This window comes from Arvicola amphibius, chromosome 3, assembly GCF_903992535.2.
Source record: "Arvicola amphibius chromosome 3, mArvAmp1.2, whole genome shotgun sequence".
NCBI classification, from domain to species: domain Eukaryota; kingdom Metazoa; phylum Chordata; class Mammalia; order Rodentia; family Cricetidae; genus Arvicola; species Arvicola amphibius.
Window position 1 is genome coordinate 73,209,801 of NC_052049.1, and position 23,634 is coordinate 73,233,434.

The window sequence follows — 23,634 nt, forward strand, 5'->3', positions numbered from 1 at the left end:
AGCATGTTAAGTGCTGTCAGCTGAGTTGAGGTTTCAGAGACCCAAGATAGAAAATGTGAAGTTGTAAGATGTCAAAGAGATGACAGTATATATTAGTTTTAGAGAATATGGATAAAATGCCAAAAGAGGACATGTTTGCCTGCATTTTATGAAATGCAGTCTCTTATTTCTTTGCGTTTTGAGGTTGATACTTTAAAAGTTCATGGAACAATTATGTTGTTGTGTCAAAAGCCAAACATAATTAGCAACAAAGACAGAATATTTTTAATGTGAAAAAAAATGAAAGTGCTAGTGACACTAGGTAAGTTTATGTCAAAAGTATGTAAATTTGGTCTTTAGGGTTGTTGGCGGACTTTTCTGAGGTACATTTAAAAATTTATGAAATATTGATTAAACTTACAATAAAATACAGGGCAAAACATTCAATTACAAGAATCTAGTGTGTATGTTAGATTTTTGTGTGAGGAATTAAGGTGAGTGGTGAAAAAGCTCAAGGTGGTTGAAGCATTTTTTTCAGTGCCCTAGGAAGTCAACACATGAACATGACATTTTCTGTGTTGTACCCAACGGTATACTGTTTTCTACTATAGGCTGCATTCTTGTTTGTTGACTTCATTGAGCCAGTGGTATTTTAGAAAACTGAGTGAGAGAGGAAAAGCCAATCTGTATACAAATAATGTCATTGTAGTTTTTGGACATGTGTCGAGAGTGGCATGCTGAGATGTCTGCACCAGGGAAACTGAAGAAGCACAGTGTTTTGATTTTACCTTCAAATATGTATGACTATGCTCTGGTGACTAGTCCTCTCTGCTTTGGTTTATTATATATACTTTGAAAAGTGATTGGACTTAACACAAAAGTATTATTTGAAAATGAAGGAGCTCTTTTTCAATGATTTTCCTTTTAAGTACCTGAAAACACTGGATTTGACCTTGTGTTTGGCAGAAAATGTTCAGATAGTTTCATCAAAGCATACTTGAACAATCACAAATGCAAATGAGAATGATTCAAATTGTATAGTATTTTTTAGTTGAGCTTAAAGACAATTTTGCCTTTAATGCAATTGATTATCTCAAATTGTTCCATCTAACCAGTGGTTTTTTGTTTTGTTTTGTTTCTGTTTTTGTTTTTGTTTTTTTCGAGACAGGGTTTCCCTGTAGTTTCTAAAGCCTGTCCTGGAACTAGCTCTTGTAGACCAGGCTGGCCTTGAACTCAGAGATCTGCCTGCCTCTTCCACCTGAGTGCTGGGATTAAAGGCGTGCGCCACCACTGCCCGGCCTAACCAGTGGTTTTTGAGATTAAAAGCCTTTGTGAATGTAGAGTAATTTTTGAATATATGTCTGTCATATATTTCCCATCTTCTAGTTGTTTAGGAAATCATTGGTAAAGATGTTTGAAGAAAAAGGATTGGATTGTATCTTTTTGGAGACTAACATGGGCATGAAGAAGCAGTACCATATGGTTTATGAGTGTATCCCTCTCCCAAGGGAAATGGGTGATATGGCGCCCATCTATTTTAAGGTATTTATAAACAAGTTTTTTTGTACATTTTTATTTTTACATTCAATTTTGGGTGAATATATGTGTAGTAATGTATTTTTTAATATAGTCATATCAAATTTTATACAAAGAAATGAGGTAAGCATAAAATATTCTAAATACATTTCTATTTAGTGAATTTTGAACTTTGTGTTTAAGGAGGCTTGCTTAGACCTATAAATAAACCATCAACAGTGACTTACAATTTCTGTTTTAATGCCTTTAGTGAAGTCATTGTTTTACCATGAGGTACTTTCAATATAACTCTAGAAAAATGACCTCATGCAGTTGTAAATTGGGAATAACAGCCTATTTGACATACTTTAAATTGGATTTAATTTAATGTTAATTTCACCTCACAATGTGTTCCCTAATGGTAGCCAAAAGTAAAAAAATAAAAAAGATTATAAGTAGTACCTATACTATTTAACTTAGGAAGCCCTAAAATTCCATTTCTATGTATTTTTATGCCTACTTTTAAAAAGTAGACTTTAGTTTTGAGAATATTTTTTCTCAAAATGTTTACTACCAGTTGTTTAGTCCTAAATAGTTTTTGATACTCACAAAAAATATACATATCTCTTTTTTTTGTTATGAAGAAGACTAGTAAAATGAACTGATTTGAGTAGATTTCTATGCATTCAAAAAGAAATTTGTGAAATTTGTGTTTATCTTAAATTATTTACTCTTCTCAAGGATAGCTTTTTGTCACATGAAGTTGAGGTGGTCACTATAGAGTTAGGAATAAAACAATATTATCTCTGACTACAATTTGGTCTTTAAAACATTAAGTACTTTGAGTTTTAAATCCTCTAATTAAGGCTTTTACCCATTCATAACAAGTCTGTCCTATGCACTGAAACCTGCATTCACCTAAAAAAAAAAAAAAAGCAACAAAAAACCCTGTCACTTTGTGTTTGATACACTATTGATTCTTTTTCTGTTTTGTTTTGTTTTTCAAATGGTTGTTTCCTAGAAAGCCATAATGGAATCTGATGAAGAATGGTCCATGAATAAGAAGTTGATTGACTTATCTTCCAAAGATATTAGAAAGTCTGTGAGTATTAAGTTTTCTGTAATAAGAAATTACTATAGTTTGGGGATCTTTGTAAGTATGAATTTTCTTGTATGAGAATTAGGCCATTTGATTGAGAGAGTAAAAGTGAAGCAGAAGTACACTTCACCAAGAAAGTATTTTCATTTTATGTGGTCTGTAAAATCTCATTTGTTTATAGGGGGATTTTATTTGTTCAAATAATTTTTTCTTCCTGGTCCTCAGCTCCTTGCCCTTTTATTCACCTTAATCAACTATGATGGCCACTGGATTCTGCTGTGACAGCATCTCAAGAGAACACTTGTCAAGGGTGTTTTAATGTAAGAAGTAATTTGTGGTGGCTCCATTTTGAGTTTAGAATACCCTAGCTCTTTTTCTGCCCACTCTTTCTTCCCATTCCATTAAAAGAATATGTGTGCATATGTGCATCTGTGTCTTAGCCTTCCACTGTGTTTTAGACAGGGTCTCTTGGTTGCTGCTATATAAACTAGGTCAGCAAATGTAAGCCTTCAGGGATTCTCTTGTCTATACATTCAGTATTGCCATAAGAATCCTGAGGTTATGGATTTATGCTACCGCATCAAGCTTTGTTGGGTTCTGGGGAACCCAACTCAGGTCTTTTCACATGTGTGGCAAAGACATGCTAAGCCATTTCCCTGACCCCAGATTTGTTTTTTATGTAAAAGTTCCCTGCTACATTCCTAGAATATAGTAGTTGGGTTAGATTCTGTGTTTGCCACTTTCTTCGGGATTTGCTGAAGGATGTATTGTTCAGTTTTGACTTTTAGGTCAACTTTTAGATGCAATATAGTAACTACTTCTCTAGTGACTATTGTTTTGTAGAAATGGAAATTAAATTGAATAGAGATTAATAAACATAGATTGCTTTTGAATTTTTTTTTAAATGACTCATTCTGTTAGTCTTCATTGCTTGACTGCCATTTACCAGCTCTGTTCTGGGCATGCTCTGTGTAGTAGATCAGAACAGAAAAGGTGGTTGCTTTTATGGAGTTTACTATAGTGAAGGCTGTCAGTTTAGCCCCTATGCTAAGCCCAGTCTTCCATACAGAGTTGTTTTTGTTTTTTTGTTTGTTCGTTTGGTTTTTTGTTTGTTTGTTTGTTTTTTCTTTTTTAAAAAAAATACAGCTGTACTCGCCTGTAAATTGCCCCTGTAGGTTTTTCATGCTGCTACGGGTTCAATAGTCTACCAGAGACTATATCACCTTCAAACCATAAAAAGCATTTCAGCATGAGACCTTTTGACAGAAAATGTGTGACCACTGCTGTTTAAATAGATACCTTTAAAATATTTTCCCTCCATTTCTGCTTTTGGAAAGTCAGACATCTTAGTCAAAGCTCATGGATGGCCAACATTCCCTGTCACACTGACAGCCAGTCCAGAGATGCATATTTCATAGTACTAGTTAAGGTATAGTTTTAACTCAGAGGTGAGTATTTTGTCTGCCATCTTTTTCTGTTCCTTCCCTAGACAACTGGACCAGAATTTTAAGGAGAAAAAAAACATCCTAAGTGTCTTGATTACTCTTCTTCCTACTGACTCATTAAAACAGTGTTTAATGTACAGTTTTTGTTCCATTTTTTTTATTTTTCCATTCAAAAATTTACACTTTCATCCCTCCTCCCATTCCCTCCTGTTCCCCCACTCACCCTTTTCCCACCCTGTCCTGTGGGAAGTCCAAGGCCCTCCCCACTCCATCCGGCCTAGAAAGGTGTGCATCCAAATAGACTAGGGTCCCAAAAAGCCATGTACATGTAGTAGAAACAGGTCCCAGTACTATTATTGATGGCTTCTCAGTCCAACCCCGTTGGCAGCCACATTCAGAGAGTCCAGTTTGATCACATGCTCGTTCAGTCCCAGTCAGCTAGATTTGATAAGCTCCCATTAGATTAGGCAATCTGTCTCACTGGGTCGACCAACCCTTCACGGTCCTGACTTCCTTGCTCATCTTCTCCTTCCTTCTGCTCTTCAACTGGACCTTGGGAGCTCAGTTCCTTGCTCTGATGAGGGTCTCTGTCTCTATCTCCATCCGTTCCTGGATGAAGATTCTATGGTGATATTTGAGATAATCATCAGTGTGACAGTGAGGCAAGGCCAGTTCAGGCACCCTCTGCTCTGCTGCCCAAGGACCTAGCTGGGAACATCCTCGTGGACACCTGGGATCCTCTCTGGAGCCAAGTCTCTTGCCAACCCTAAAATGGCTCCCTTAATGTAGATATCTTCTTCCCTGCTCCTATATCCGCCCTTCCTCCATCTCCACCCTCCCACTCCCCCAAGCTTTCCCCAGTCTTTTCCTTCTCCCTTCTCTCTCCCTCTCACCCCTTCCCCCATCCCCACCTCCACCCGTACTCCCACCCCCATGCTCCCAACTTTTGCCTGGCGATCTTGTTTGCTTCCAATTTCCAGGAGGATCTATATATGCTTTTCTTTGGGTTCACCTTCTTATTTGGCTTCTCTAGGCTTGTGAACTCTAGGCTCAGCGACCTTTGTTTATGGCTACAGTCCACTAATGAGTGAGTACACGCCATATTCATCTTATTGGGTCTGGGTTATCTCACTTACGATAGTGTTTTCTGTTTCCATCCATTTGCATGCAAAATTCAAGATGTCATTGTTTTTTACTGCTGAGTAGTACTCTAATATATATATATATATATATTCTACACACTCTTTATCCATTTTTCCAATGAGGGGCATCTAGGTTGCTTCCATGTTCTGGCTATTACAAATGATGCTGCTATGAACATAGTTGAACAAATTCTTTTGTAGTATGATTGGGCATCTCTTGGGTATATTCCCAAGAGTGGTATTGCTGGATCCTGAGGTAGGTTGATTCCCAATTTCCTAAGAAACCACCACACTGATTTCCAAAGTGTTTGCACAAGTTTATATTCCTACCAGCAATGGATGGGTATTCAGCTTATTCCACGTCCTCTCCAGCATAGGCTATCATTGGTGTTTTTGGTTTTAGCCATTCTAACAGATGTAAGATGGTATCTCAAAGTTCTTTTGATTTGCATTTCCCCAATCACTAAAGTAGTTGAGCATTACCTTAAGTGTCTTTTGGCCATTTGAACTTCGTCTGATGAGAATTCTTTTCAGTTCAGTACCCAATTTTTTAATTGGGTTATTTAGAATTTTCACATCCAGTTCTTTGAGTTCTTTATATATTTTGAAGATCAGACCTTTGTCTGATGTACGGTTGGTGAAGATCTTCTCCCATTCAGTAGGATGCCTTTTTGTCTGAATGACAATGTCCTTTGCTTTACAGAAGCTTCTCAGTTTCAGGAGGTCCCATTTATTCAATGTTGCTCTTGTTGTCTGTGCTACTGGGGTTATACGTAGGAAGTAGTCTCCTGTGTTCATGTGTTGCAGTCTGCTTCCCACTTTCTCTTCTATCAGGTTCAGTGTGTTCAGATTTATATTGAGGTCTTTAATCCATTTGGACTTGAGATTTGTACATGGTCATAGATAAGGATCTATTTTTATTCTTCTACAGGTTGACATCCAGTTCTGCCAGCACCATTTGTTGAAGATGCTTTCTTTCTTCCATTGTATACTTTTAGCTCCTTTGTTGAAAATCAGGTGTTCATAGGTTTGCTGGTTAATATCCAGGTATTCGATTTGATTCCATTGGTCAGCATCTCTGTTTTTATGCCTATACCAAGCTGTTTTCATTACTGTAGCTCTGTAATAGAGTTTGAAGTCAGGGATGGTAATGCCTCCAGAAGTTCCTTTATTGTATAGGATTGTTTTATCTCTCCTGGGTTTTTTGTTTTTCCATATAAAGTTGATTATTGTTCTCTCAAGGTCTGTGAAGAATTTTGTTGGGATTTTTAATGGGGATTTCATTGAATTTATAGATTGCCTTTGGTAGAATTGCCATTTTTGTTGATTCTACCCATACAAGAGCATGGGAGATCCTTCCATTTTCTGGTTTTCTCTTCAATTTCTTTCTTCAAAGCCTTAATGTTTTTGTCAAATAGATCTTTCACTTCCTTGGTTATTGTTACTCCAAGATACTTTATGCTATTTGTGGCTATCATGAAAGGTGATGTTTTTCTGATTTCCCTCTCTGCTTCTTTATCTTTTGTGTATAGGAGGGCTATTCATTTTTTTTTGACTTGATCTTGTATCCTGCAACATCACTGAAGGTATTTATCAGCTGAAGGAGTTCTTTGGTAGTGCTTTTGGGGTTACTGATGTACACTATCATATCATCTGCAAATAATGAAAGTTTGACTTCTTTCTTTCCGATTCGAATCCCCTTGATCTCCTTATGTTGTCTTATTGCTATTGCTAGAACTTCAAGCACTAGGTTGAAGAGATATGGTGAGAGTGGACAACCTTGTCTTGTTCCTGATTTTAGTGGAATGGCTTTTAGTTTCTCTCCATTTAATTTGATATTAGCTGTTGGCTTGCTGTATATTGCTTTTATTATATTTAGATATGATTCTTGTGTCCTTAACCTCTCCAAGACCTTTTTTATAAAGGGGTATTGAATTTTGTCAAATGTTTTTCAGCATCTAATGAAATGATCATATGTTTTTTTTCTTTCATTTTATTTATATGATGGATTACATTAAAAGATTTTCATATGTTGAGCCAGCCCTGCATCTCTGGGATGAAGCCTACTTGATTGTAATGAATAATTTTTTAATGTGTTCTTTGATTCGGTTTGCCAGTATTTTATTGAGAATGTTTGCATCGGTGTTCATGAGTGAGATTGGTCTGTAATTCTCTTTCTTGGTTGATTCTTTGTGTGCTTTTGGTATCAGGGTAACTGTAGCTTCATAAAAGGAGTTTGGCAATGACTCATTTGAAACACATTAAAGAGTATATGTATCTTCTTGGAAGTTTTGGTAAAATTCTCCATTAAAACCATCTGGTCCTGGGCTTTTTTTGGTGGTAGGTTTTTCATGACAACTTCTATTTCCTCATGAGTTATAGGTCTATTTAAATTGTTCACCTGGTCTTGTTTCAATTTGGGTATATGGTATTTATCTAAAAACAAGTCCTTTTCTTTTACATTTTCCATCTTTGTGGCATATAGGCTTTTTTAGTAAGACCTAATGATTCTCTGGATTTCCTCAGTATGTGTTGTTATGTACCCTTTTCATTTCTAATCTTTTTAAGTTGCGTGTTCTCTCTGTGTCTTTTGATTAGTTTGGATAGGGGTTTGTCAAAGAACCAGCTCTTTGTTTTCATTGATTCTTTAAATTGTTTTCTGTGTTTTTATTTTGTTGATTTCAGCCCTCAGATTGATTTTTTTTCCAGTCTTCAACTCCTGGGTGAGTCTGCTTCTTCTTTTTTTTTTTTTTTTTTCTAGAGCTTTCAGGTTTGCTGTTAAGTCTCTAATGTGAGCTTTCTCCTTTTTCTTTAATGTGGGCACTTAGTGCTATGAACTTTCCTCTTAGCCCTGCTTTCATGGTGTCCCATAGGTTTGGGTATGTTGTGTCTTTATTTTTGTTGAATTTAAGGAAGACTTCAATTTCTTTATTTCTTCCCTGACCCAGGGGTGGTTGAGTAGTTGACTGTTCAGTTTCCATGAGTTTGTAGGCTTTCTGGGGGTAGAATCGTTGTTGAATTCTACCTTTATTCCATGGTGATCCCATAAGACACAGGTGGTTACTAAAATTTTTTTGTATCTGTGGAAGTTTGCTTTGTTACTGAGTATGTGATCAATTTTCGAGAAGGTTCCATGAGATGCTTAGAAGAAGGTATATTCTTTCCTATTTGGGTGGAGTGTTCTATAGATGTCTGTTAAGTCCATTTGATTCATTACCTCTGTTAGTTCTCTTAAATCTCTGTTAGGTTTCTGTCTGGTTGACCTGTCCATTGGTGAGAGAGGAGTGTGTGGGGTTTGATGTGTTCTTTATGTTCTAGTAATGTTTCTTTTACATAAGTGGGTGCTTTTATAATAGGGGCATAGATATTCAGGATTGAGACTTCCTCCTGATGAATTGTTCCTGATATGAGTACAAAGTGTCCATCTCCATCTCTTCTGATTGATTTTAGTTTGAAGTCAATTTTGTTAGATATTAGTATAGCCACACCTGCTTGGTTCTTACGTCCGTTTGTTTTAAAAACTTTTTCCCAATTATTTACTTTGAGGTAATGTCTGCCTTTGTGGTTGAGGTGTGTTTCTTGTAAACAGCAGAATGTTGGATCTTGTTTTTGTTTCCATTCTCTTAACTTGTGCCTTTTTATAGGTGAAGTGAGTCTATTGATATTAAGTTATATTAATGACCAGTAGTTGTTAACTCCGGTTATTATTATTTTTTTTGTTGGTAGTGTTTGTTTGTTTCCCTTCTTTGAGTTGTGCTGGTAGAGGGCTGTTAGATGCTTGTGTTATTATGGGTGATCCTGGCTTCCTTGGTTTGCGATTTTCCTTCTAGTACTTTCTGTAAGGCTGGATTTGTTGCTATGTATTGTTTAAATTTTTTTTTTTCCTGGAATATCTTGTTTTCTCCATTGATGGTGAACAAGAGCTTAGCTGGGTATAGTAGTCTGGACTTGAATCCATGGTCTCTTAGTTTCTGCAGCACATCTATCCAAGACCTTCTGGATTTCATGGTTTCCATTAAAAGTCAGGTGTAATTCTGATAGGTTTACCATTATATGTTATTTGACCTTTTTCCTTTGTAGCTCTTAATATTCTTTCTTTATTCTGTATGTTTTATGTTTTGATTATTATATTGCGAGGGGATGCTTTCTTTGATCCAGTCTATTCAGTGTTTTGTATGTTTCTTGTACCTTCTTAGGAATATCCTTCTTTAGGTTGGGAAAGTTTTCTTCTATAATTTTGTTGAATATATTTTCTGGGCCTTTGAGCTTCAATTCTTCTCTTCTACCCCTATTATTCTTAGGTTTGGTCTTTTCATGGTGTCCCAGGTTTCCTGGATGTTTTGTTTTAAGAATTTGTTGGATTTGCTGTTTTCTTTGATCAGTGCATTTATTTCTTCTACAGTATCTTCAGCACCAGAGATTCTTTCTTCTATCTCTTGTATTCTGTTGGTTATACTCATCTCTATAGTTTCTGTTCGTTTACCCTGATTTTCTTTATTCTGCCATCTCTCGGTTTCTGTTTTCTTCATTGCCTCCATTTCAGTTTTCAAGTCTTGAACTGTTTCCATTACCTGTTTGATTGCTTTTTCATGGGTATCTTTGAGGGATTTATTTATTTATTCTAACTTTTTGTTATTCTTCTCATCCATTTCTTTAAAGGAGTTTTTCACATCCTGTTTAATGGTCTCTAACACTTTCATAATGTTACATTTAAAGTCTGTTTCTTCTACTTCTTCTGGATTAGGGTGTTCAAGTCCTTCCTGATGTATGTTCGATGGATTCTGGTGTTATGTTACTTTTCAGGTTGTTGGAGGGATTCTTGCATTGGTGCCTGCCCATCTCTTCCTTCAAACGCTGTTAGGAGAGTCTTGGCTGCTTGATCAGATCTTTGCTGTGGCTAACTGTCTACTTGGGGGTTTTTCTTGGTCTGCCATCTTTTAGGTCCCCTCAACACTGGAATTGCCTCTCATATCCTCTCCACCCTGAAGTAGGCTGTGGTGGTAGATCCCTTTGGATGGAGCTACTCTACTGGTACTGGATCAGGGCCACTTGCTGGCCAAGGACCTCGCAGACAAAAGAGTGGGCTTGGTAGGTGCTGGCTTGTTGAAACAAAGAAACCCCTGCAGCCTTGCACTCACCACTGTGTCCCCAAACTCTCAGCCCCGAAGCAGGCTGAGTTGGGGGATCCTAGGACCCCACAGGTGGAAAGGGGTGCTTGGGGGCAAGCTGGGGTGGGATAAGTAGGGAAAGCCTGTAACTGGGGAGAAGCCCCACTGAATGGTCAGAAAGTTTAAGGGATTTGAGGGTGCCTGTGCTCCCTTCCTGGGGCGTCTGGCTGGTGGGGGTGGGGAGGGTGGGAGAGTGAGGAGGGGGGGGGGCACACACTTACCCCTCTGGATGGAGCTACTCCAGTTTTTGTTCTTGACATCATAATTCATAATCAAAATCCTTTCATAAAATTGTAATGATGACCAGTGTATTCAAAGTAGAAATTTTAAAAGAAATGAATTTTTCCGCATTTGCTACTGTAAGTACAGATTGTGGGCCATCTAGTGCTTAAGCTTGCTTTTTGAAAACCTAGACTTAATACATGAAGTACATATCCAGGCACTCTCACTAACTTAACTGATAGGGAAAACAAGAATCAGGTGTGGCTTCATATAAGAACATGAGTCACTCTTCACCATCAGTAGTCTGAAGAGGGAACCCTTGAAGCAGTAGGGATTCATAGAATTTTTTTTTACTGGACCTCTTTAGAAATTATAGTAGATGGGGAAGAAGACAGATAACTTCCTGGTGCATCTTCATGTCCATTTTGGTGGAGTAGTGAGAAGATCTTTAATTCCAGAAGAGTTCCAAAACAGCCAACTTTCAGGGTACCACACTTTTCAGTGTCTTTTAAAGTCATGTGTTTCAGAATATAAAGTGAATAAATACTTAGTCACGTTAAAATTTTATGGCAAGCCGGGCGGTGGTGGCGCACGCCTTTAATCCCAGCACTCTGGGAGGCAGAGGCAGGCGGATCTCTGAGTTCGAGGCCAGCCTGGTCTACAAGAGCTAGTTCCAGGATAGGCTCTAGAAACTACAGGGAAACTGTCTTGAAAAACCAAAATAAATAGATAGATAGATAGATAGATGATAGATAGATAGATAGATAGATAGATAGATAGATAGATAGATAGATAGATAGATAGATAGATAAAAATTAAAAAAATAAAATTTTATGGCAGAAAGACTTATACACATTCTTGTGAATGTATTGTTGCCTAAATAATTTCAAAAGTTTTTTTTTCTTCCTCTTTGCAGTTGGGGGTCATTGTTTTTTCTCCAAGTACATTCTTAGGTTTCAATGGAGATTCATGTATTTGTACTTTCTTCTGATTCTTTTGAGTTTAGTTTTTTCTATGTCATTTGAGTGTTAGTGTCCCATTTCTATGGTCTTTAGATTTCTTGCAGTGTGATTCCAAGCCTTTGACTAGCACAGTAGATGATGTAAACAGATCTGAGTGCTCACAGCAAAGGGATCGTGTGATAACAAAAAAAAAATCTGTCAAGAAAATGGGCAACTCTTTTTAAAAAAAAAAGCAAAGCTGTTTTATTGAGAGATAAGGAAATTCTTAATTGATTTTACAAAAATTAAGGTGAATTTTATGGGAAATGTAGCAGTCAGTATTTAGGCTTTTTAATTAAGAAAACTGCTTTCAAGGGAAATTTGAGGAAGTTAGGCATTACTATTGAAATCAGAGGGAGAAATTCAGACTGAAAAACTGGGCACTTTTCACAGTTTTGCTATTCATCTGTACAACACTCTTAACTTCCTCACTTCTGAGCCTCCATATATACCTCTCCTCTGTCCAGTTCATAGTCTAATTTTGTTATGTAAGTATGTCTAGGGTTGACCACTTGGGATTTGACATGCTCTGTTAGAGCTTGTTCCTGGAGGAAACTTTCTCTTAGCAGCCGTTGATCACTTGTAACTCTATCTTTTTTGTGGCCTGGCAAGATTTCCCCCATCTATGTTGTTATGTCAATCTTGTTGTTATGCTACTCTTGTTCAGGTAACCATATTCTTCAGATTTCTTACATGCATTTTTTTTCTGTTTTGTCTAGGGAACACTGTAAAGCAACAGGCCTCTTGAACCTCTGACTCTTATAATTTTTTTTTTGCTTCTTCTCTCTTGAGCCTTAGCTGTAGGACTTGCATTACAGATATATCAGTTGGGATTGAGCAACCACACACAGACCTTTCCTTATTCTCTGCATTTTGACCAGTTCTGGTTCTCTGTAATAATTCATGTTTGTAAAAAAAAAATTTTTTTTTGATGCGAGCTGAGAGCTGACAGCTATACTTAATCTGTGAGTATAAATATTTGAACACAGACATTACATTGGGTTAGGAAAATGGCACTAGTAGGTTCTCTTTCAGGTCTGAGATCTTTCTAGCAATCTAGCCGTGAGTATTAGGCTACATTTATAGAACCAGGCATGAATTTCCTACTATTAAGTTGGCCTTAAGTCCAATTAGACAGCTTTGACTCCCCCTAAGATAGAATAACCATTCTTAGACCATTAGTAATCTTTTGCTAGTCTCATCATTGCTAGGATTCATAGGCTTTACAGCTTGATAGAAGTATGGATTGATCCTCTTTTAGCAGCTTACATACTATGAGAACTAGTCCTCCCAGAGGAGGCTTTCAGTTCAGGTCTAGTTCAATTCCTCTAAGTTCTAAATCCTGCTTGTTGTCTCTTACTTGAGGGTCCTAGATCTGAATCTTTAGATTTGAGTAGATAATCTTGAGTATCTGAAGTAGCCAGTAAAGTAGAAGGAACCATGGGAGGATGAGGTGAGAAAAAGCTCTAGAAAAGAGGATAGCAGGAGGCAGATACTATAAAAGCGATAATGGTGAAAATGGAGGACTTTTAACTGGGGATAAGGGAGGAAACGAAGCATAATAAAGGGGCTAGGCAAGGAGTGTAGCATGAATTCTAATTGTTCTCAATAGTAAAAACTCAGAATCATCAGTCAGAGGGTGAAAGCTGAAGGATCAGAGAGGCAAAATGGTCATCTGCTAGAGAGTTCTTGCCTCTTCTAATGCTCAGACCAGAGGGACAATCCTGTCTCTACAAAACCTCAGATTGAATGAACTGACCTCTTGTCTCCTCCCGCCGTATATTCCTCTCTCTGCCCAGCCATATCCCTTCCTTTTTCTACCTCCCTAGTGCTATGATTAAAGTTATGTGACTCCCAAGTACTGGGATTAAAGATGTGAGCCAATACTGCCTGGCTCTATTTCTTTTAGACTGGTTCAATCTGTATAACCCAGGGTGGCTTTGAACTAAGAGATCCATCTGCCTCTGCCTCCCAAGTGCCATGATTAAAGGTTTAAACCACCACTGCCTGGCCTCTATGACTAACTAGTGGCTTTGCTCTGCACTCTGATCTTCAGGCAAGCTTTGTTAATAGTGTAAACAAAATATCACCACAAAAGAGAGATGCATAACATTAAGGTTGTTTGAAAAAGGAATAGGGTAACATACTGTTTTATAAGCCATGTTCTTTCTAACAGAAATCCCAGTGCTAGGTTTGGGGAACCGCTCCTCGTGTTGATGGTTGAAGGAATACAAGAGCCTCCTAAAACAATATGGGCTGTTGCCATTGCCTTTGGTTGCCTTCTGAAACTTGAAGGTCAGACCCTATTGCTGTGTAAACTGTTAAAGATTGGAACTGGAGTTCTAGCAGTTTTTCTTACGATGGAAAAGGCAGGAAAAGGAGAGTGCTAATGATTACAAATATACAAACTCTGATGTCAGTGCCTTTGTTGGAAGTATGGACTACACTCTGTTGGGTGTCTCCTGAAGACTGTGGAGAAGAGATTTTTTTTTTAATGGACTGGTACTGAACTTGGGGCTTTGTGCCTGTAAGGTAAGAACATTCCCACTGAGCCATATACCCCTGCCTTAGTTTTGTTTTCTTATTAAGTACTTGCTGACTTTTCTCTCAAGTCAGCTTTGACCTCTTTATAGCCAAGTCCTTTAACTTGAAGCCCTCCTACTTCAGCCTCCTGTGTGTCTTTGACTATAGGCATCTGTCATCAGTTCTAGAGAAGACACTCTTATCTTCTTAGTTGATAGAAGCTATCTATGTCTATGGCTTGTGGCCTTCTCCTGCCTTCAAAATGAAGAGTTAGGTACCTACCAATCTTTATACTCCAGGCCTCTTGTTTCTTGTAATTATCCCCATGATTATATTTATCTCATGTGAATAACACAGCATCACCATTTTATTTCAAGACTCTAAACTTGTTCATGTGTTTAATGTCTCTCTTGCCATGTAAAGTAGTATACTTAGGGCTTTGCCATATTCAGGACCCATTACTCTGCCTACCAGAGTGTAATACAAAGAAAATGAAAGAATGCTGGCACCATATATTCCTTCAAATTATTTCTCAAAGTATTGTATGCTGCATGCCCCATGACCTAGTTAGGTCAGTGTCCAATGGAACCTTCTTTCCTATTGTCACTGAACAACTTTGCACAGAGCATTCTTTTAGAGGACATAGAAATGAAAGTAGCAGTCTTCTATATGCTAAAATTAGAGCTGGGGAGTTGCATAAACATTTTTCTCTTGGATGTTCCCAACAAACCTCAGAATGCTTCATGTTTTCCCTTAGACTCAAATGTTGCAGAATTGTCTGACATGACATACTCATGAGAATCAGAGATGTGCTTAAAGCTTTGTCTGTTTACTTTGTTTTTTCTCAATTGTCAGTAATTATCGTTAAAAATACAGAAATATAGAAAACATATAAATACATGAAGCAACATTTTAATGTTTATATTACTTTCTAGATTGATTTTTTTAAAAAATTCCTGCTTTATGAGAAACATTTTGTTGTCTCTATTTTCTTTGACTTATGACTACAAAGGACTTCTCTGTTCCTACTATACTGTACTGTAAACTCTGAAGTTGTGCCTTCTGAAGTACCCAGTACCAATTGGGTGTACTTATGTGGGAATATGTGGTCCAGATGAGTCATGTTTCTTGCATAGTGGTTTTAGAGGGGAAACATACTGTATATTGACTAACCTGGATGATATGTAGTGATAAAAGTTGCAACTTTAGAGGAAAACCTTACAAAGATACAAAATCTGCTGCATAAAAGCAAGAAATTATAGATCTTTTCAATGAGTAAGGAGATTAAAACTCCTTTACACATGTGTATGTGTAAAGGGAGGGAGAGAAGGGATCCCAAGGTATTGTGAAATGAACTTGGTACACTAAATAGTGCTATATTTATCTATCTAATTAGTGAAAGAAATAAAAATTATAAATGTATTTATATTTGATAAATATTATCATAGTAAAGATTTTACGCATTTGTAAACACAGCCACAAATATATGATCAAGCTCCCCTTTCCTAATTATAATATGAACAAAATAAACTTTTATTTGTGTAATGATAGGAAAATTGTTCCTTGTTTTCTGTAAAATAGATTAGAATACCTTTTTTCCACTCTCTTCAAGAACAGGAAAGAAGTTGTTTTGATTGTGAATTGCTAGACTTGATGAAGAGCTGTCTGACTGAAAGGCTATTTGAATGAAATCTTTTCCATGGAGAGTTAGGTCACTGGAAGTTTGTCATGTACATTCTCCTAGATAGATGATAAGTTCTCTCATGGCAGAGAATTCTCCATAGCTTTCTCATTTCATATGTAATTTGTTTGTTTACTTAGGTGCCTAGAAGCTTGCCTTATTTTGCCGTAGAATTTGGCCTTCAGGGGGGATTTGCCCACGTCATTGAAGATCAACACAAATTTCCTCGTTACTTTGGAAAGGTAAACTCAGAAATATGATAAAACACTGAAGTTTAGTGGTTTTATTAATATTTTCACAAAAGTATGAAAGAAAATTAAGTTTGAACACAATATACAAGAATTTGGTGAGTTGTTCTCTATACAAGTTTGAGAGAGAGGGGTGGGGTTTAAGAGGTAACAATAAAAATATACCAGAATATTCATGATCACGTCAGAGATATTATTTTGACAGTGTTCTCAGTCTTAATAACTGTAATGCTTTTCTGACTTTGAAATCAGACAGCTTTGTCCTGAAAAATTGTGATAATTTGTTAAGGGCTTACAGTGTGCCTACCTACTGTCCAAGCAGTCATCTAGTGCTCACAATAACTCTGTTGTCTAGATTTTGATCTAAATTTTGTTGTACAGATTAGAAAACTATAAATTGCAGAGAGGTTGTGTAACTTGCCTAGGGTTACATGCTATATGAGAGAACCCAGATACCCTAGGTTATGGTTATTGGAGAGAATAAATAGTTTCAGCTCTTCATTTATAGTTAAAGTATAATCTGGAACAAATAAATGACCCATTTCACACAGTTAAGTTCCGGGCACATATGAAAGAAAATCCCAGTCATTTGACTGCCAGTAGTTTCTTTCAGGGAAGTAAAAAAAAATGCCTTTTAAAGAACATATTTCTTAAATTAGAGGTCTACTTAACTACATATCTAAAGTCTTGTCAGGAGCTGTAATGGAATTAATGAGGCATTTCAAATTGGCAAAATGAATCTGGGCCTAGCACAAGCCTTCTCATATCACTTCTGCGTGTCTCTGCATCTAGAGAAAGGGTTCTTGATAAACTCTTCTGAGAGTTTATAATTTCCCACCCTGCTTCCTCCTCTGCCCTACTCTCATCTGCATAAGATAATCTTCTACAGTGAATTGGGATGTGCCAAGAAGAAACAGAGCTCCATTGGTTTGAATCCAGAACTGCTGTACTTAATGAGTACCCAGATTCTAAAATCACATTCATTTTTTAATTATTGCTTATAGATTCTCACATAATCTAACCGGATCTTGAATTTACCACATAGCTGAATATGTCCTTGCAATCCTGATCATCCTACCTCCACCTCCTGATGTGAGTTTCCAGGAGTGTACCATCATGCCTGTTTTTATATATAGTCTTAGGCATCAAACCCACAGCTCATGCATGTCAGGCACACACTCTACTACTAGACCTACCAACTGACTTCTAGCCCATCCCTTGTTTGAAAAGTTTGCAGATTTTTTTCCTACAGAATTAACAAAACAAATAAAAACCAAAACAACAACAAAGAACAACAAATTTGCACTGCTATGAAAAATTGTGTTGTTGTTCCCTAGAGATTTTTAACTGCTCTTTAGCTTTGGATTTAGAGCTCTCGATTCATAGTTTTACAGATTGTTTTCTAGAGGAAAGGATACCATTCATCCATTGTTTTACTTTTTCAATTTTCATTGGGTGAATTGTCTCTCCTTCAAATATTACTCATGCATTGTGGTTTTAAGATTGAACAGGCAATTTCCCCATGCCTCAGAGCATCCTTGTCATGAACTACTTTCTATCCTTCTTTGACTTGCTTCCCAAGAAATTATTCAGAGAACAATGGAAAATAGTTTCTTTTGCAGTAAGAGAATAAGAACCTGTCTTGCACTGTCAAATAAATGCATGCAGTGGTCTAGAGACAGTTTCAGACAGACACATAAACTACCTTTTCTCAGACTGTACTGTTTAAATGGCATGATGCCAGGAAACTTTTGGACTAAATCTGAATTTGTTCAGTCTCTCCTGAGGTCATATGCAGAATACTTTCTTAGTGATGGATGGTTCCCTTTTCTGATTTATCCAGCAAGTAGGACATTCATTTGTTTGTTTGAAATGTCTTCTGGTCTTTGCCACCTCCCTTTTCCAACCATATAACTGAGAATTTATCATTCTAGTTCTCACCACATCTCCATATTCTCTTATGAGCTCCTGATGACATATTATTTATCTTTATGAGCAAGGAAATTAAATTTTACTTTCTTTATCCTTTTTGCTACCATTAGATAGATATACTAATGAGCAACCAAGCAGACAAATTGCTTCACAAGAGACACCACAAGTACTGTCAAGATCACAGAATTTCTAGTTAAGATTGTAAATAAGGTTTTTTGCTTGAAACTAATATGTAATGTGTGTACATTGTCACAAAGAACTACTTAATAAAATGTTTAATAGCAGAATTAATGAGTAGTTCCATTCTTGATTGCATTGTTTGTGCATGTATACTTTCATATTTTTCTTACTCTTTAAAAGGAAATCATTGGTGGTATGCTGGATCTAGAGCCCAGGCTGTGGAAGGGCATCAGAGAAAGCTTTGAGGACCAGAGGAAGAAAGCACTGAAGTTTGCTCAGTGGTGGAAACCATTTGATGTCACCAAAAGTAAAAGCTGTTAAGTGTACCCTGCATGTGTCATTTCCTCTGCTGAGCCCATTCAGTTTATATCTATTATATTTACAAGCAACTTTGCCTTGGTCCCTAGGGAAAGCAGCAGGAGCTGGCTACTCTAGTCACTGACATCCATGCTAGGTCAAACTGTTTTCTTCCTCATGGGAACTTAGTTTGAGTGATAGTGGAATAAGAGCAGATGTATCAGGATTATTGGCACATGTTCCTTTCTGTATCTAACTTCTAGCTGTTCCAGTTGTTTGCTTACCCTAGAGAAGGACTTGTCTCCAGAGGTCTAACAAGACTTCAGTGGAAAGTGGGTCTGCTTTCAGGTAGAGTCTGGTAGCTTCTTTTGTGCTTTTTAAAGAAAACTAGATATATTCAGAACTAACAGGCTTATTTTCATAGTTTTATTAAAGGGTTCTTTTTTTCCTTTTTTTAAATAGTAGCATATAATATCATCTTTGTTAAAGAAAATTATTAAAGAATTAAATAATGAAATATACATAAATCAAACTGTGATTTTATTTCTGGACCTTAAAATAATTTGAATTTTGGTAATCTAAAAGTAATTGTCTTAAACAGCACAATTCTTAGTTGTTTGGGGTTTGTTTAAAGTTAAATTCTGTAGCCAAATCACTGTATTTTTTAATATTGTCACAAATGTCAAATAATATAAATATTCAGGAAATGTTCTTAATAAAAGTGCTTAAGTTTTATTGTTCTCAACATCTGATTTTGAGAAAACCTTGTGTTTATAAAATATGTGTTGTAGTAAGTCTTTTTAAAACATGTTTTCAAAAAAATCAAGCTGTGATATTTTATTTTAAAATGTTAGTGCCTGGATTAAGAGTGAAGTTAACTCTAGAGTTTCTCATTATGCATTTATTTTAATGTCAAACTGTCACTTTTTCCGTGTATGTTCCTTGTATGTTAAAAGACATCTGTTTTTGTTCCTTTTAAATTTTACAAATAATGATAAAGCTTACTGGTTTTAATTTTCAGTACTTAATACATCAAAGTGTGTATATGTATATGTGTATGTATAGTGTATTATGCATAATAGTATGATTGTGTTTTCAAGCTATTAGCTTTGTCTCGTTTTAAATGAATCTAAAATTTTCATTTTTGTAGTGAGTTAAAACATTTGTTAATATAGTGCTGTTATGTAGATAGTTCAAGACATATGAATACTCCTGCCTTAAATTCTACTGTATTTGTAGTATGTGCATTCCAAATGAACTCTTCTTTTTGTCTTGGCTCCATTTACTTCTTGATGCACAGTCAATTTCGCTAAACCTCAGTGGCTTGAAATAATTACTTATCTTGTACCTTATGGTTGGGATTTTTAGTGATTTGCCTTTTCCTTATGATGTCTAGGTCCTCGGCCAAAGTGGCTCAAACATCTGGAGATGAGTTGTTTGTTGAGGGCTTCTGTTCTTTATATTGCAAATGAGGGCTCTGAAATGTTCTATGTTGCTTTGTCACTTACATATCTATTGTCTGGAGTGGGGAACAACTGGGGATCTTTTGGTATCATTTTCTCTATACATGATACCTTCAGAATAGTTGGATTTCTTTTCTTTCTTAAAACTCTCCCAGAGAAACTATTACACAGGAAATCTTTAAGAAGTGGGATGTGCCAGTCACCAAGACAGAGCCCAGATATAGATACAACTTGACATTTCTGTGTTATGTTTGTCAAATTTAGAGCCTACGTACATTTAAGAAGAGGGGTAGGACCGAGCATGGTATTGCAAGTCTTTAATCCCAACACTTGGGAGACAGGCAGGCAGATCTCTGTGAGTTCAAAGCCAGCCTAGTCTATCTAGTGACAGGTAGGACTACAGAGAGACTCAGTCTCAAAAAACCAAAACCAAACAAGCAAAACAACAAAAAAGGTGGTGAGTGTCATAATCTTGCCTTTGATAGAAAAAATGTGAAATGTGTGGCCATTTTTATTTCACTTCCTCTTTATCTACAAATTTACTTTTCTTTCCTGTAAAACAGGTGTGTTCAAATCTTCATAAGGAAACCTCATTGCAGTCGGGTTTTAGGTTTTGAATTATGCTTTAGGATCTCACCTAAAGCATGATAGAGATAAAAAGCTATTGAGGTTTTTTTCCATTCCATCTGAAGACCTGTATACTTAATTACCTGCACTCTTCCCACACACATATGATTTTAAATCTACAGCACTGAGAGAAGTATACATTAATTTATAAGACACGGCCATCAGACAGGAAGGAAGGCAATCGGGAGAAATGTTGTCAGTAGTGAGTTTGAAACTAAATTGGGCATGTTGTTTTTTATGTTAGAGCCTCAATCTGTTCTTGAGAAGACTCTAGCTCTTTCCTCTGTTCTTGGGTGCTCTTCATATACTTGAGTTGACTTTGGTTTTTTCGAGACAGGGTCTCACTGTAGTTTCTAGAGCCTGTCCTGGAACTAGCTCTTGTAGACCAGGCTGGCCTCGAACTCAGAGATCCACCTGCTTCTGCCTCCCGAGTGCTGGGATTAAAGGCATGCGCCACCACCGCCCGGCCTGAGTTGACTTTTTTTGCATAAGAAATTGTTCAAGAATTATACGTGGAGGCAAAATAGAATGACCATGTTGCCCTCCTGCCTAAAATCACCAACAAACAACATAAACCATGATTTTCAGGTAAAGAGAATCAGAATCATGGAACAGAGTTTGGTGATCACTGAGAGATAGGAAGTAAGTGAGAAGGCTTGTCTAGGTCGTGTCCTGTCACTTTGATATGTCCATAAGGTGGGGGATCTAGGACGAGCCTGGTGTGTTTTTTAGCTTGTATATGAGGACGCTTTCTTTGGCTAAAGTTTAACCTACTTGAGAGTTAACATTATTATGTTTTATTTGCTAGATTGTAAAAATGTGTGCTTGTCTGGGGTTGGGGAGACAGAATATTAGCACATAGTATGGAATAATAGCTGTGGTGGTTTAGAATTACTGCTTCAAGTCTGAGTGCTGATCTAGTTTTGAGAAGCATAGCTTAGAAGAGGTAAAGGTATTAAACTGTTTTCAAGAAACTTAATTGCAGTGTAGAACAAAACTTAAAAGTAAAAGAAAAAAAATTCCATTAGTCAGAACATGCTGAGATGCCCAGAGTCAAAAACAACAAAACAACAACAACAAAAACAGCCATGCAAAGCACCAAAATGGCAACTGCTTGGATAAACATGTTTTTCATCTTATAAGATTACTATATGAGCAAAAATAGTGAGAAATTTATCTAATAAAAGTAAAATCACCAATAGTAGTGAAAATGTGTAAAAAGAAGTTAAAGAAGTGTGCACTGTTGTAAGAGTTTTGCTCTTTTATAGAAGTGTTAATAACTTAAATATAGACTTTGGTAAGTTAAAAGTTCTTAAATATAATTTCTAAAGAAGACCTTAAGATTAAGAGAAAAATATAGTTGAAAGAGCCAATAAAGAAGATAAGGTAAATATATCAGAAAGAAGAATAGAGAGCATAGTGTAAGTAGGACAGATAAACAAATATATTTAAACCTTCACATACCAATAATAAATTTCTGTTTTTGTGTAGCAAATTTTCATGAGGCTAGATGCTTAACAGCAACATGTATTACATGCTTTCATAGCATCTGTGACAGGATATCAGGCAAACTTAGTCAAGGTTGTGACATTGCTAGAGAGGACAGTCTTTCTCTGGAGACTGCCCTCGGTAAAGATCTACTTCCTCACTTATGTGTTTTTTTTTTCTACATTTGCATCCTTTCAAACAGTAGGATAGCTTCATGTGTTTTCTGTGCTGTTAACTATTTACTGTATATTGGCATTAAACGTTCTTCACTTTATGTTTCCCAACATGACTGGTTGCTTCTTTATACCCAATTCAGTATCTGAAGGACCTGATAAATGACCACCATAGTAAGGTATAAGGTAATCACATAATGACTTGAACAAGATAATATATACATCCTATCACCACTGCTATGTCTTCCCTAAACCCAGAGTATCTGTATACGCTGTCACCAGCAAGTGTCAATCCCTGTGAGGCAAGAAAGAAATCCTGTTCAACATAACTCAGCTGTTATTGGTTCATACTTTGAGAGAAAAAAGTTTCCTGATGATAGTTAATTGCATGTGTACAACAAAGGCTAAGACATGAGTACATTTAACTTGTAAATTACAGGTGACATCTTCCATAAATATAGACACTTTTGGATAATACTATTTTAAGGTGTGTTACTTTTGTTTATGTTGCATTTGTTTAACTCTGTGAAGCTGTGTTTCTTTCCCTGCCTAAAACACCTGATGGTCTGGTAAAGAGCTGAACAGTCGATAGTGAAGAAGCAGAGAGGATTAGATAGGGGTGGCAGGCAGAGTGGATAAATATGATGAGAAATCTGAGAGAAAGGGATCTGAGGATTGAGAAATGAGAAAGGAAGGAGGTGGACTTTAGGCGCCAGCCACCCAGCTACATAGCTATATAGCCAGACACCTAGTAAGAAGGCAAAAAAAAAAAAAAAAAAATATACAGGAATAGAGGAAGAGAAAAGCCTTGGGGCCAAAGATAAATGGGATAATTTAAGAAGAGCTAGCAAGACAAGCCAAGCTAAGACTGGGCATTCATAAGTAAGAATAAGCCTCTGTGTGTGATTTATTTGGGAGTTAGATGGCAGCCCCTACCCCCCAAAAGCCAAAGAGTAAAAGCAAAAATATTGTTCTACAAGCACAGAAAAGGTTGGTAAGGTTGGGGACTTTATTAATGAAGAAAAATCTATAAAAGTTAGTTGTGAAAACTAGCAAGTTTTCCTTGGTGAGAGGCTTCAGTTAATATCTTAAAGCTATTTTTAAAGCTGTGGTTGGCATTTTTGGTTTTTTTTGACAGTTGTTAAGACCAATGTAGTTTTAGGTAAGACTGACTTTTCACTGGGACAGTTGTTTGTAATATGAGCTTTTTCTTTCCATTGCTTCTCAACTCTCTTGTAGATGGGAAGACAAAAACTCCTATTCAATTCTACATATGCAAAAACAATAAAAATTACAGGTGTTTTTATTCTATTCATTAAAAATAATGACTACAAATCAAATATATACTTTGAGCATATTAGGATTTGTGTGTTAGATACAAGTACTGAAGACTGAGAAATTATAGCATAATCTTTTCTTCCCAATTTCTTTATGATGATACAACTGATATT

General features: G+C 36.6%; 1 protein-coding gene across 1 annotated transcript in view; it reads left to right on the top strand.

Annotated features, from left to right (window-relative positions):
• Nucleotides 1-22,284, top strand: part of Cwf19l2 (CWF19 like cell cycle control factor 2) — a 111,884-nt gene extending 89,600 nt beyond the window's left edge. Inside the window, exons 15-18 of the mRNA XM_038324071.1 lie at nt 1,366-1,521; nt 2,516-2,596; nt 15,916-16,017; nt 18,316-22,284. Of these exons, the coding sequence (XP_038179999.1) occupies nt 1,366-1,521; nt 2,516-2,596; nt 15,916-16,017; nt 18,316-18,456 (480 nt within the window). The 3' untranslated portion in view covers nt 18,457-22,284. The remainder of the gene's footprint in view (nt 1-1,365; nt 1,522-2,515; nt 2,597-15,915; nt 16,018-18,315) is intronic.
• The last annotated feature ends 1,350 nt before the right edge of the window (nt 22,285-23,634 follow it).